Source organism: Malurus melanocephalus, unplaced genomic scaffold, assembly GCF_030028575.1.
Source record: "Malurus melanocephalus ecotype Western Australia unplaced genomic scaffold, MMel_1.1 scaffold_198, whole genome shotgun sequence".
In the NCBI taxonomy this organism is placed as follows: domain Eukaryota; kingdom Metazoa; phylum Chordata; class Aves; order Passeriformes; family Maluridae; genus Malurus; species Malurus melanocephalus.
Window position 1 is genome coordinate 894,738 of NW_026623430.1, and position 13,460 is coordinate 908,197.

General features: G+C 41.2%; 1 protein-coding gene across 1 annotated transcript in view; it reads left to right on the forward strand.

The window, feature by feature from the left end:
- The window catches only part of ADAMTSL1 (ADAMTS like 1), a 370,874-nt gene that overhangs the window by 319,827 nt on the left and 37,587 nt on the right, over positions 1–13,460 (forward strand). The window contains exons 17-20 of the mRNA XM_057373470.1: positions 928–1,138; positions 7,161–7,340; positions 8,861–9,014; positions 10,246–11,374. Coding sequence (XP_057229453.1) covers positions 928–1,138; positions 7,161–7,340; positions 8,861–9,014; positions 10,246–11,374 — 1,674 coding nt within the window. The remainder of the gene's footprint in view (positions 1–927; positions 1,139–7,160; positions 7,341–8,860; positions 9,015–10,245; positions 11,375–13,460) is intronic.

Below are 13,460 nucleotides of genomic sequence, written 5' to 3' on the forward strand. Positions count from 1 at the left end.
TTAATTTACTCCCTCAGCAATAAGTCTCAATAATGTCATGCTGGAAGAGAGGCCACTCTTCATATTTAGAAAATGTGGCACTACCTGGCTTCCATGCTTTCATTTTGGATGTGGGAGTCAATCTGGGTCAGTGTAAAGTTTTGCATTAATTTATTAAGGTGACTATTTTCTTATTCCCTCTGAATATAGAACTGGGGTTTTGTGTTCGCATTTCTATATCTCTCTGAAGTGTTTTCTCTTTGAAACACGAGTGAAAGGCCTAATACTTTAAACRATTTTCTGTGTTTGGCTGACAGAATTAGGGGTTCTGTTCAGTATGGCTCAARTAGCAGAAATCTGGGTTTAAGGTGATGAACACTGAAATTCCCTGTGGCTGCATAGCTAGTTCAGAGAAGATCTAGTTCAGTGGCAGGTGTTCATCCATGGGTTGAAGATGATCTCGTCCTCTCCCATTGCATCTCTCAAGGCCTTAGTACCTCCTATCTCAAAAGCATGGAAAAATCAGTCAGGAATACCAAAGCTGGATCTTCCAAAAGAAATTTGTGCTCAGCATTTCACTTCTACCTTCCTTATTTATTTAAGATGGGGGGGAGTAAAACTGCTAATTAAATCCACTCTATCTTGAAAAAGATTTTCAGTGCTCCTACAGACCAAAAAAAACCCTCCTACTGTAGGGCACAAAAGTTTTCCTGTGGTTTTGCRGGAATCCCAGAGACTTGAACTTCAAGAACTTCTGACAAGAGATGAAAATATAGAGCTGCAAATATTCATCTTAGCCTGCTCCTCCAGCTACAAGAGTGACATTGATCAGAGAAGGAAAATTCCCTTTCATTTACTGTTTCTTCACTCCATCTGTCATTATAATRAGAGAAGAATTAAGGTGAATTTGTTCTGTGCTTAAGATTTTCTCTCCTGACCCCTTCACAGATGGGAGATTGGGAAATGGAGCACTTGCAGTCTTACCTGTGGGGTTGGTTTGCAGACACGAGATGTCTTCTGTTCTCATCTGCTATCAAGAGAGACCAACGAGACCGTGATTTTGGCAGATGATTTGTGCTCTAAACCCAAGCCATCCCTCGTGCAAGCCTGTAATCGCTTTGACTGCCCGCCCTCCTGGTATCCTACAGAATGGCAAGAGGTAAGAATGTGTGTGTAATAGCATTCTATGACTGCTACAAGCAGTCATTGTGCACATTTCAGCAGTCAGGGGGCTGGAGAGCCTCTGCCATGAGGACAGGTTGGAGAGCTGCAGTGGAGAGGGCTCCTGACAGACCCTACAGCAGCCCTACAGGTCATGGGATGAGCCTGCTACAGGGCTGAAGAGGGACTTCTGACAACAGTACAGAGGGATAGGACAAAGGTAATGGATTTGAACTGAAAGAGGATAAATTTAGTTTAGATATTAGGAAGAAATTGTTCTRCTGTGAGGGTAGTGAGGCACTGAAACAKGTTGCYCAGGGRAGATGTGGATGCCACATTCCTGGAAGCATTGATGGCCACCTTGGATGCAGCTTTGAACAGCCTGGTCTAATGGATGCAGTTCCTGCCCAGGGATGGGGGGAAGTGGGGCTGGAACTGGAAGCAGTTTAAGGTCCCTTCCAACCACAACCATTCCATGATTCTATGATTTTGCTTTAACCTGTCAAGAGGAATGTCTAATCATTCTGACAAAACTGTAAGGTGTGCATTTTTTGGTATTAAAAAAAAATTAAAAATCAATGTTTCCAGAGGTAAATAATGACCATAGCTATCTCTAATGCAGAATTGSTGGAAAATCTTAGCAGCTGGCTATAGATTCCAAACAAAAATATCTGGAATATGTTGGTCAGCTGCAGTGAATCAACTTGGGTTAGCTATATCAAGGTTTGCAGGAATAATAAACTAGAAAGATTAAGGATAAAAAAAATACTTTAAGCATTTTGAATATGCCATGTATTTTCACATAATAGCTWATTTTAGGACAAGAAAATTCCTCATCCTTCAGAATAAGAAATGAATGTTTAAAACTTCCCTTTGGGTGATGGATGCCTTGTTACATGGTTCTTCCCTTTGGGAGATGGATGCCTTAATTATAAAAATTGCTGTCTACACAATGGGTCTCCACAAGGCTTTCCATGTTTAGAAAACACCCTGAAATGAGTTAATTTGCTGACATCTGGTTGCAAATGAAAATACTTGTGTAATTCAAAAGACTTAACAATGCTTCTTTAAATGGTTGTAATGCTGCACAGGAAGAAAGACCTGCAGTGCTGTCAAGACTAAAGGAAAAATTCACTATGTGGTATAGGTGCAAGCAAAACACCTGTTTAAATCTTCATTTTTGATGTGTTCAAGTCTTCATTCTATCCTATGTGAAAACTATGAACATGTTTCATAGTGCTTACATACACCTGTTCAGTTTCTGTAAATAAAATCTGGTCTTTACTTAAAAGCAAGGGAGGTGTTAATGTACTCACCTAATGAAGGTGATAAGTTCATGAAGATGGGACGCCTTTGGGAAACCAACCCAGTAAAAAAAAATTATGCTAGTGGCATGTTCTGTCAAAGCTGGGTAACTMACTTAAGTCTTTAGTCTTATGTTTAAAAAAATCCAATGGTATTTCATGCTTTAATTGGTCTATGATATTCACACACATGTATAYTTAGCTGTACTTTTGAAAATTTCAAGGCCATAGTCATAATAAATGTTTTATTTGCAAACAGCAAGTAGTATTCTACTAGCACATAACATAATATGTGTGTAATAATATAATCAACTCAAACATTTTAAAATTAAGATACGCTAGAWGGAACGCCTGTGCTTGTTATAACCCTGTAACTGGCCACAGTCCTCACAGAAAGCAATTTTCTGTAAGTTTATATGAACAATCAGAAGAGATATACAATACAGTACGTGGAAAAATTTATTTTCTGCTAACCATTAGCTATAGGCCACACTAGAACACTRTGAAAATTGTTTCTGCTAGAGCTATTTCCAAACACATTTTTTCAAGATTGGAGATACMTTCCTCAATAGTGTAAACATGCAGACACCCACTTGTCTAAAGTAATTTTTGTGACTGTTCAAGTGTTCTCAAATGTTGTCTCTTTGAAAGGTTTAGCAGATCTTAGTGAGAAAGGAGCTTGATTCAGTGTAAAAGTTTTAACAACTGTATTAATCAGAAATTAAAACAAACTGCTCAGTTCACACTTGTGGTAGCTGGTGTCTTCTCTGGCAAGAAAGAGAGAGAACCTGTGCTGTAATTCATTGCTGCAGTTCAACAAAGGTCATGTTGTAATTCTTCTKCCTCAGTTCCACAGACTTTTCAAGCTGAACAGTTGTGATCATAGCTGCTCACTACATGGGCACTGAATATTTCCTGTGCTTACCTTTCACCAGAGGAAAACAGCACAAAAAATGTGCTTCTCTACATACTGTCTTTTGCTTCTGTTTAGATGAGTACTGTGCCAGAAAAGAAACCTATAATCCATCAAAATCAATTTCCATTCTCTCATTTTTTAAGGCCATCTGTGTTCCTTCCTTGCAATACCATCATCTTTACAGGTATTTCCACCCTGTAGGAGAGCCAGACCTTGCAGCTCAGTCTCATGCAGATTTCCCATGTGAAAACCTGCACCATGAGGCTTGTGCATTCCACTTAGGGATTATTACAGCTGTTGGCTTCTGAGTTGTGGAAAGAAAAAACATTTGGACAGGATGTGAGTGGCTGAGACAACTTTTGGAGGTGACCTCCAGTCATACAGCAAAACTGCTGTGGATCTCTCCAGCAGAAGAAAACCTGCAGTAGGATTTCTTTCCTTGCATTAAGAGAACACTCCACCTCCCCTCTCCCCAGACTTCTGGGAGGATTTCCCTATATAGGGAAATGAAGGACCCTTCAAGAAGGTGCCTTTCTCACTCTAGGGAAGGATCTTTAAAGCTTCACCTACATGAAAGAGTAAAATCTGTTCTCCACGCAGCCTGGTTTCAGTGCATTTCTTCAGCTCCATCAGTGGTGTTTGTTGTGCTTTTCAGAGCACTCCTTTACACTGGTTTAATGCCAAAAAGCAAAAATCCCCTGAAAGATTTAAACTGTAATGACCAGAGTTTTCTTTTCTAAGCCCTTTTATACTTGTAAGGAAGGACTGCCTGAATTAAATGCCATTTGAAGTMCCAGTATTCCTGGCAGATAAACACACAATAATTATCAGTGTTGTAACATTACGAACAATCCTTAAAATGTCTTTACAGATTCCAGACTACTTGTTTTTAAATAGATGCTCTTTCTTGACTAAATGCATTCATCTCTTTATCTCATTTTCAGTAGTATGCTTCTGGAGTGAAGTGCATATACGCTTTCATTTTTACAAGGCCCTACAAATATCTATTCTGCATTCTTGAAATGGGAGACATCCATTAGTAACTCTCCATCCACCTTTGTTTTATTGCTGAATAAGTGCTACAGTCTCAGTCCCAATAGTCTTTATTAGCTCTTGAGTGCTGTCTTTGCTCCAAAAATAATTAGAACAATGGCTTGAAAACAAAGTCAGCATGGGAAAACTGGTATTGTTTTTTAATAATTTTCCTGGCTATTTTTAATCCATACCATAAAAAGTCTCTTCTGAATCTTCACGTGTCAGGCCTTAAAAAAACACTTAGAGACCTTCTGAGAAAAAAAATTTTCCTCCTTTTGCAGGGTGCTTTATCTTACTGTGGAGTCATAGCAGAGAATTAATTTCTGGAAGGAGGGAGGTGTTATACACCTTGAGTAGAGGGCAGTGTAAAATTAAACCACRTGGGAGATCATGGAATGGGACTTGGGAGTCCTGATTGATGGAAGGCTGAATGTGAGCCATTGTGCCCTGGCAGCCAGGAGGGCCAAGCATGTCCTGGGGGGCATCAGGCACAGCATCACAGCCGGGCAAGGGAGGGGTTTGTCCCGCTCTGCTCTGACCTGGGGCGGCCTCACCTCCAGTGCTGGGGGCAGATTTAGGCATTACGATATGGAAAAGACTAAAACAGTTGAACTATTAGCGTCCAGAGAAGGGCTGGAAAGATGGTGAAGGGTCTGGAGGGAAGCCATGTGAGARGCTGAGGTCACTTGGTTTGTTCAGCCTGGAGGAGACTGAGGACAGAACTCACGGCCATCCGCAGCTTCCTTGTGAGGGAAAGAGCAGGGGCAGGCACTGATCTGTCCTGTGTGGTGAGCAGAGACAGGACCCGAGGGAATGGCCTGAACCGTGTCAGAGGAGGTTTAGGTTGGATATTAGAAATGTTCTTCACACAGAGGGTGGCTGGGCACTGGAACAGCAACACTCCCAGGGGAGTRGTCACAGCACCAGTCTGACAGAGTTTAAGAAATGTTTGTACAATGCTCTCAGGCACTGGCGTGACTCTTGGGCTGTCCTGTGCAAGCACATCTGTAAGTGAATGAAGTCCAAGAAGCAAGGAAAGACTTGTTTTGTCTGAGCTTTGGTAGAGTTGGAAGGCCAGAGAGACTTCCTGAGATTTGACTGATTGACAGTAGGAACATACTTCGTGCTGTTCTTAGTATCTAACCCATTTTGTAACTTGTATATCATAACAGGCCTTAGGCCATGTTGGAATCATTCTTTTAATCATGTTTTTCTTCCTCCTCAGGAATGAATTGTCCTCAAATGAGAGGTTGATAAACATTTTCTTCTGTGGAAAACTAATGTTTTTCTTGCTTAATTCTTTGGAAGCCTTTGAGTTTTGTAACATTCTAAATAAGTAGGACAAAAGCTAATTTTACACATTAAAAAGCAAGCCAAACTGAATATAAAAATGTCTTTCTGCACTTCCTTTCTGCCTTTCAAGGAAAATTTTTATCCTAAATATTCAGGCTAGCATTAAAGTTCATTCAGCTCTTTATCTAAGAGAAAAGGGCCTTTCATGACTGCAAKGTTTTTTATAACACTCCTTTTTATCTGCTTAACTATTTGTTTTAATACTTCTTCATATGATTGTCTGCTCCTCTTGAATAATTGCCATGTCACAAGATATAAGGAACTCCTTGTCATGTCAGTGTAATGCAAGCTCCCCCTTTCCTCTGCTAAAAGAAAGGAGGAAAGGAGTTAAGTTGGCTGGACTGAAAATAACCAGGAGCTTGTTACCAGTTTCAGGAGAAGGATCCTCAGGAAAAAGGGTTGAGCAACCAAATTAACAAAAAGTATTCAGGAAAGCTATTACATTTGATTATTCCAAATTTCCTGTCCTGCTTGAGTAGAAAAATGGATACAGAGAACAAATACAACACTTACCTTAAAGACAGAGGGGAGGTATGTTCTCTGGATATTAATCATCTCAATTTACTTACCTACTGCTGGACAATACTTTTCCACTCTGACAACATTAGTAGCACAGTCAGATCTCAGGCASAGACATAAGTATTTAGATTCGTCACATCACAAGCAAGTGTCTCATTTTCCAAGTGGAGAGGACAAAATTTCTACCTCCATACTGCAATGCTGACTTGCTGTTTCCATGTCTTTTGTACCAATACCTTAAAAAAGAACATTTCAGAAATACTGAAGAAGTTTTTCTAAATATTAGCAAAGTAAKGTTCTTCTACTTACCAAAATATTTTTGATGGGTTTTAAAGCAGTCTACTATGAGGCTTCTGAAGTTTTTGTTTTGTGTTTTCTATTTGGTCAACACCAAGTGTTGATGTCTACCCTAATTCACAAGTGGTTTTTGCTGCAAGGGGCTGGTGCAGGTGTGAGGTGAGGTGACATGGCTGCCTCTCTTTTGATGCCTAGACAAATTAAGAGAATAAAAGCAGACAAATTTAATACAGGCCTACAGGTGCATTAAGGGCAGACACAAGCCTCCTCCTGAGGCTACACCCAAAATGGACACCGAGTCACAAGATCTTCCCCTTTTATAAGTTCTGTCTTATTGACATATGGGACTTCAATTCCCCAATGATACCTTTGGGTTATGATGTGAGCCACCCCAAACTTGCTCCTCCCAACTCGCTGTTGTTTTCATATTTTGGAGCTCTGAGGCAGGTAGGTGTCCTTGGATTCAGGCTCAGAGAGGAATTGTTTTGKCTRAAGAYGGGAGAGCAGTAGTTTYAGTGCTGTACTASAGAAGTACAAGAATACAGATACATGAAARYATAGAAACTRAAAATCCTAAGGCATCATTTTTCTGGCAGTGCTCRCGGACGTGCGGCGGTGGTGTCCAGAAGAGAGACACACTTTGTAAGCAGCGCCTGGCAGATGGAAGCTTGTTAGAGCTGCCAGAAACCTTCTGCTCCATGCCAAGGGCCGTTACACAACAAGCCTGCAAAAATGAGGATTGTCCCAGCGAGTGGCTTCTSTCTGAGTGGACTCAGGTATGCTATCCATATCCGTGAGCATTGTACAGATCCTGGAGATGAAGTTCCTAAGCAAATTGGAATGGAGGAGCCAACGGAGGTCAGACTCCACAAAGCATGTTATGTCCAGTTTTGTCCTGTAATCTGTCTGTACCATCCTGGCTGGGGATGTGTTCACTTGCTCCATGTTCCTCTTTGGTGATCACCTCCACAGTTGTGCTTTGTCCATCTGGCCAAGCTCTTAAGACCCCTCTGGTGTAAACACAAGTCATGCTCAAAACAGTAAATCCCTGTCTCTGTGCATGCCTGTGCTGGTGTTCATCCAAGGCATCAATGAAGAGTAATCTTTATGACCTTCAGCTAAATGCTCTTTTTCCCAAAAAAGCTAGCTGTTTTCATGTCAACAGTCTTTTCCTTTTGGGGACACTCCAGCCCTTTCCTATGAAGAGGAGAGGGGAGGGGAAGGGATGCTCAGGGAGGGAAAGGAAGGGAAAGGAGGAAGTATATTATAAAAATGTAATTTGACTTTATAAGGTCAAAGCAAAGGCATAGGTTCATGTCAATAAGCATGAAAATCATTCCACATCTTGCAGTCTCTGCCACCACTCTTCCAGTCCTCTTTCATGGAAGCTAGTGGAAATTGTCTTGTGGAAATTGTAAAAGAAATGCCAATCACCCTATGGAGYTGTCCCACCTGCACCCTTCTGATGGTGAATCTGTCTGGGCATTTTACTCACATTAGTTCATGTTTTCATAAAGTCTTCTGCCAGGAAATGCACAGCCATTCTGGCGGTGAAGATGGTAGTTACATTGCTCTACCCATTTTCTAGTTCTTTTTACAGACCACTGCTTGGGTCRCAGTGCAAAGGCACAGCCTGTATTTCATTTTCTACAATGCTGTATACATAAATATGAAACTGAAGARGCATTGCTCATCATGCCCACCTGTGCAGCAAGCCCCACTACAGTCTGGTATTAGAGGGTTTATAGTATTCTGTGTAAGTCATGTGTACTAACTACAAGGTTGAGGTAATTAACTAAATGACTAAATGACTAAAATAGTCRTCCCTTTATTATTCCTAAACAGTTTTGCAACATCAGAGCTGAAAGATTAAGCTTAGGCCAGATTTTATCAGACCAGAATGCAACTGTAATGTGCAGCTCAATGAGGTCTACTCATGGATGAGGAGTTTTTTCCAGCCAGAAACAAGCTGTAGCACAGTACCATTAAAAAAAGGGACAACATCTGACACARAAAGAGTGCTAAATGGGGTATGGTAAGAATCTAATCCTTACATGAGAGAAAATAATAGGTATTTCATCCCCAATAATAGGTGTTTCATCCCCTTACTGTGCCTGCACTGTTTGTAGCTTCATGGTCAGGTGCTGCTCTGCTTTATTCCACTACAACATTTTGGAAACCATAACTCTTCCATAGTGTGGTACGTGTATGCAATATGGGCATGGGAGGTGAGGAGGGAGTGTGTGTCCAGGAGCACCCTTTTCATTTTTCCTAATGTTTCTCATCATGTTCCTAGTGTTCAGTCAGCTGTGGAGAAGGCACACAGAGYCGAAATGCTATTTGCAGAAAGTTGCTGAAAACCGGGGACTTTGTTATCGTCAATTCCTCACTCTGCCTCCCTCTGCCATTCTCATCCTTGATCAGGCCCTGTGCACTGGGCCCCTGTGCAAGTAAGTGGAAAAGGTGTTTGGCAGGGTCTGGGGAAGAGGGGCTTGGAAATCCTTCACTAAGAAATCCATGCTGTTTCYTGCTCTATAGCCTTCTTTTGTGCTAGTGTTACTCAGTCTTGTGGAGTAGGTTTTTATGTCTGTGAAAAAGTCAAACCACCAGCAAAGAGCTACAGATTTTACTAGTGGAGCTGGATGTGAGCCAATATGCTGGAAGGGAACTACTAGTTTCTGGAAGAACTGGCTCAAAATTCTGACCAAAACATAGATCTAAATTTCACAGCTGGAATGTAGAGGCTCAGAGATACAGCACAGAAGCCTGAGGGCTGATACAAATAAACTCTCTGCTTGAACAGCTGCAAGGAAAATGGTTGGTCAGGGATTTTGCTGACCATCATTTAGAAACTTATTATTTCATTATGTCACTATGAATCCTCTATGACMTGGGATTTCTAATGAACCATGCAACACAAGTTAGATGTATTGTATGTTGCTATTTCATGCATTTGTTGTTCCCCTAACAAATCTCACTACATACGCTTTCCTAGTTTGCCGTAAGCCCGTTGGATATGGGAAAGTCAGCCTAGCTTCACCTTGACTCTGAAACTGCTGAATGTTGGGTATGCAGGGAGAAAAGAAGATGTGACATTCAGAACTAAAGCCTGGGCCAAATGTTGCATTATATTTATTAATAATATGGCTATGCAGCTTCATTTAGTGTTTCGTAATAAGGATCTCTGGCATAGAGAAACTGGAAGGACACCCTGAACTAGTTCAATTTAGTAGTATTCATCATGTTTTTAAGCCTAGCCCAGAGAGTTTTGTTCTGTTCAACATTACTCCTTGAGTCAGCAAGACTTTCATTCTTCCTTATTGTTGTGAACAAGATTATGTTATCTTTGMAGGTTTGGATGGTCAACTTGTCTGTTTGGTGCATTTCTTAAGCAACAATCTTTGTTTAAGTACTTTAACAACAAGAACTGTGTTTCCACTCAAGTTTTCTCTTTCCCATAAAGCTTTTGTCCCCATCTCTTCTGCGTATACTCTGGGCTGTGTTTGCATTCCTGAAGTGTGTCTTGTTATTCCTCTTATTTTGATTGTTCCAATTTAATGTCCAGCAACTGGTGGCCAGTTTCTCCCATTACAGTCTAATGGGTCAAATGCTGCTAGCAACAATGCAAACTACTTGTTTTGTTTAATGGTATCACATTCTAATAATATAATGATATTTCAGGGCACAACAGACCRGCTCATAAGCAAAGCCCCCATATTATGGCCGTAAAGCAAGTTTACATCCAGACAAGGAAGCAGAAGAAACTGCACTTCATTGTGGGTGGATATGCCTACCTGCTGCCCAAAACTTCTGTTATCCTCCGATGCCCTACCAGGAGGTTCCGGAAATCAATGATCACGTGGGAGAAGGATGGCAAGAGGCTYGTCAGTTCAGCTCACATCACTGTTGCACCCTACGGGTACATGAAAATCCATCATTTGAAGCCTTCAGACACTGGGACATACACCTGCACAGCAGGGCCAGCCTGGGAGCATTTCGTAATTAAACTGATYGGAAGCAACAAGAAGATCATTGCTGGTGCTAGGGAGGAAGAGGCCACGAGAAAGGTCAGCTTAAATGATGCCTTGCGAACAGAGGATAAACGTCTCAATGGGATATTCTTCAATGGTAGCAAGGCTGAAAAGCGTGGACACCTTACTAACCCCAGCAGATGGTATGACAATATTGTCTCAAGGCTGCTACAGCTCAAGGGCTGGCCAGGGGAAAACCCAGAGTCCTGGGAAGCCCAGGAGTCCGTGGAGAGAAATGCATCCTCAGAAGAGGACCAGAGCCGGGAGCACGGCCTGCCGTTCACTATGGTCACAGAGCAGAAACGTTTGGATGATATCATAAGGAATTTGTCACAACAGCCTGAGGAGCTGAAAGATATCTACACCGAGCAGCTTGTGGTCCAGCTGGCTCGTGAGGTGTTCAAGAGCCACTTGGAGCACCAGGAATTTGTCCTCAAAGCATCAAGGCGAAAAGTTGATTCAGCCTCAGTGGAGTACCCTTTCCACAGGCRTGTTTCTGGATTTACCAGCTCCCTGAGGACATCATCCGCTGAAACATTTCTTCCCATGTCTGTGGGCCAGGTAAATGGCTTGCACAGGCCTCATCAAAAGCCTGCCATCCTCCGAAAGATTTCAGCAGCACAACAACTTTCTGCTTCAGAGGTTATCACCCAYCTGGGACAGACAGTGGTTCTGGCAAGTGGCACACTGAGTGTGCTGCTTCACTGTGAAGCGGTGGGAAACCCAAAGCCCACCATCACCTGGGCTAAGAATGGAGAGGAAGTGAAATATAATGATAGGTAAAATACTTTATTTAATTTTTAAGAAATAATTGCTATTTTGACTCTTCAGTTTCCATGTTTTACTGCCTGTCAATCCCATGGATGAAACCGTATTTTGCTCTAGTCTGATTTCATAACACAAAGAAAGGCAAATACATGTGAGGTGGTAAGCAGGGTAAACCGAGCACTTTGGTAAGGTCTGGAGGTGTGTCAGACTGGTGTGGCAAACAAGAGCCTTGCATCTGTTGGAGTAAGTGAAAAATAAGGGATTGTAAAGTACTAGAGATAAGTGYCTCAGTTGATCTTCCCATCTGAAGGTGGAGATCTTTGCAATGAAGATTGGTATTGCAATGTGAAARCTGGTTATCCTGTACCTCTGTTGGAGGTACAAATTGCATTTCTCACAATACTACAGCAGGGCCTGACTAATGTGGTTGTGGTACTGTGGAAGAAGTGAGGCTTCAGCCTTCCACGTAGGTATCCGTGTGTAAAACTGCCCCAGGATAGATCTCAAGGGCATTACAATCACCAGTTACTGTGAATGATCTGACGAGGGCTGTACACTGTGGAAGTGCCCTTCATGGCTGTTTGCAGCTGTGCTGTCATCTCAACAGACTGATCACTCAGCATCAGTCTTCTCACATGAATTGGTAAATCCTCGTCCATTTAAACTCCRGAGTGCTGGTCCCAGCTGTGAACTGATGAGTTGACATAGCAAAATGCTTTTATCAGCATGCCACAAAAATTGTGCTGTTTTTCCTTCAGGTAGCCTTTACTTTCCTTTCACTCCACATTATTCATTTGTGTGGAAAAACACACAGAAAGAGATTATTTTCAGTGCTAGTTACATGTTTGACTGTGTTGATGGCATTCATTTTCCTCACGTGYGTGCTTGGGATTTTATATTTTGGTTCTGTTCCGTGAGAAGGCAGCGTGTAAGAACAGAAAAAGGGTGTGCTGGCAGTAATAGTGACCAACATATCTGTCTGCACAAGATATTTACCTTAGCTAAGACATCTGCATTTAGTCATAAGGTCAGCCTGGAAAATGAGAAAACATGGAGTCAAGATGAAAATTAATTTTTGTTGTGGTACCCTTGGATCATCCATTAAAGTCTTGGTTTAGGTACAATTGCCCCTTCTGTACAGTTATGAAACTAGTTTATTAGCACCCTCTTTATTTTGACTACTGAGCCACTGAAAATATAATTCCTTTCTGTAAGGATCTGAATTTCCTTGTTCTGGACTCTCCTTCTGAAAACTAGTAAGTATATTAAATTTAGCATACAAAAAATGGCAACTTTTGAAGGGTTAGGGTCACTAAGAACAAGAATGTATCTCTGGTGGAAATCATATGCAGTCAAAATCAAGACTTAGACCTATCCYTTCATTTTGATATATTCCTGTGTAAATATGTGTATGCCATCCCCCAAAAAAGTTTCGTGTATAGATTTTCATCCAGTGGTTATATCGCATCAGAACTGGGCCATTATGGGATTTTCTTCCCTCTACTTGAAATGACTATAACTTCACGTGGTACAGTTATCCATGAAAGGGAAGAGACTTCACATAAAGTTCACATGTGAGGAATGCTGAAAACTACATTCATGAGAAAATGGCAAGTTTATTTCTCGCCCTAAAAACTGTCATGACACCACAACYGGTAGATTAATTTAGCTGAAATTAAACAATCTCATTTGATTCTTGAAATTTTAGTTCAGTTTTTTTATACATAATTTTACAATTCCTTTGCAACCCTTTTTTTTCCATTCAGTCTGACTGAAGTAGCTTTAAGTGCTGTGTTCTCTTTCTGAATTATCATTCAGCTGAGTGTGTGCTGGAAATTTCAGTCAGACTCAGGAAAATATCATTTCTTTTTCACTTAGTAGCATAATTCATTGACAGCTCTTCTTTAAATGTTGAGGCAGTTTCCACTTTATAAACTTCCTTCTGTACTCATCATTTATAGTTCCTCCAGGTTGGTGCATGGGGGAAGAGATGAGCATGCTCTGAGCTGAAGATGTAACTCGATAGCTGTATCTTGGGAGTTAATGGAAGTTTAGAAATCCTGATGTGTGAGAAAATTGAGCTGTGGATTTTTTTTT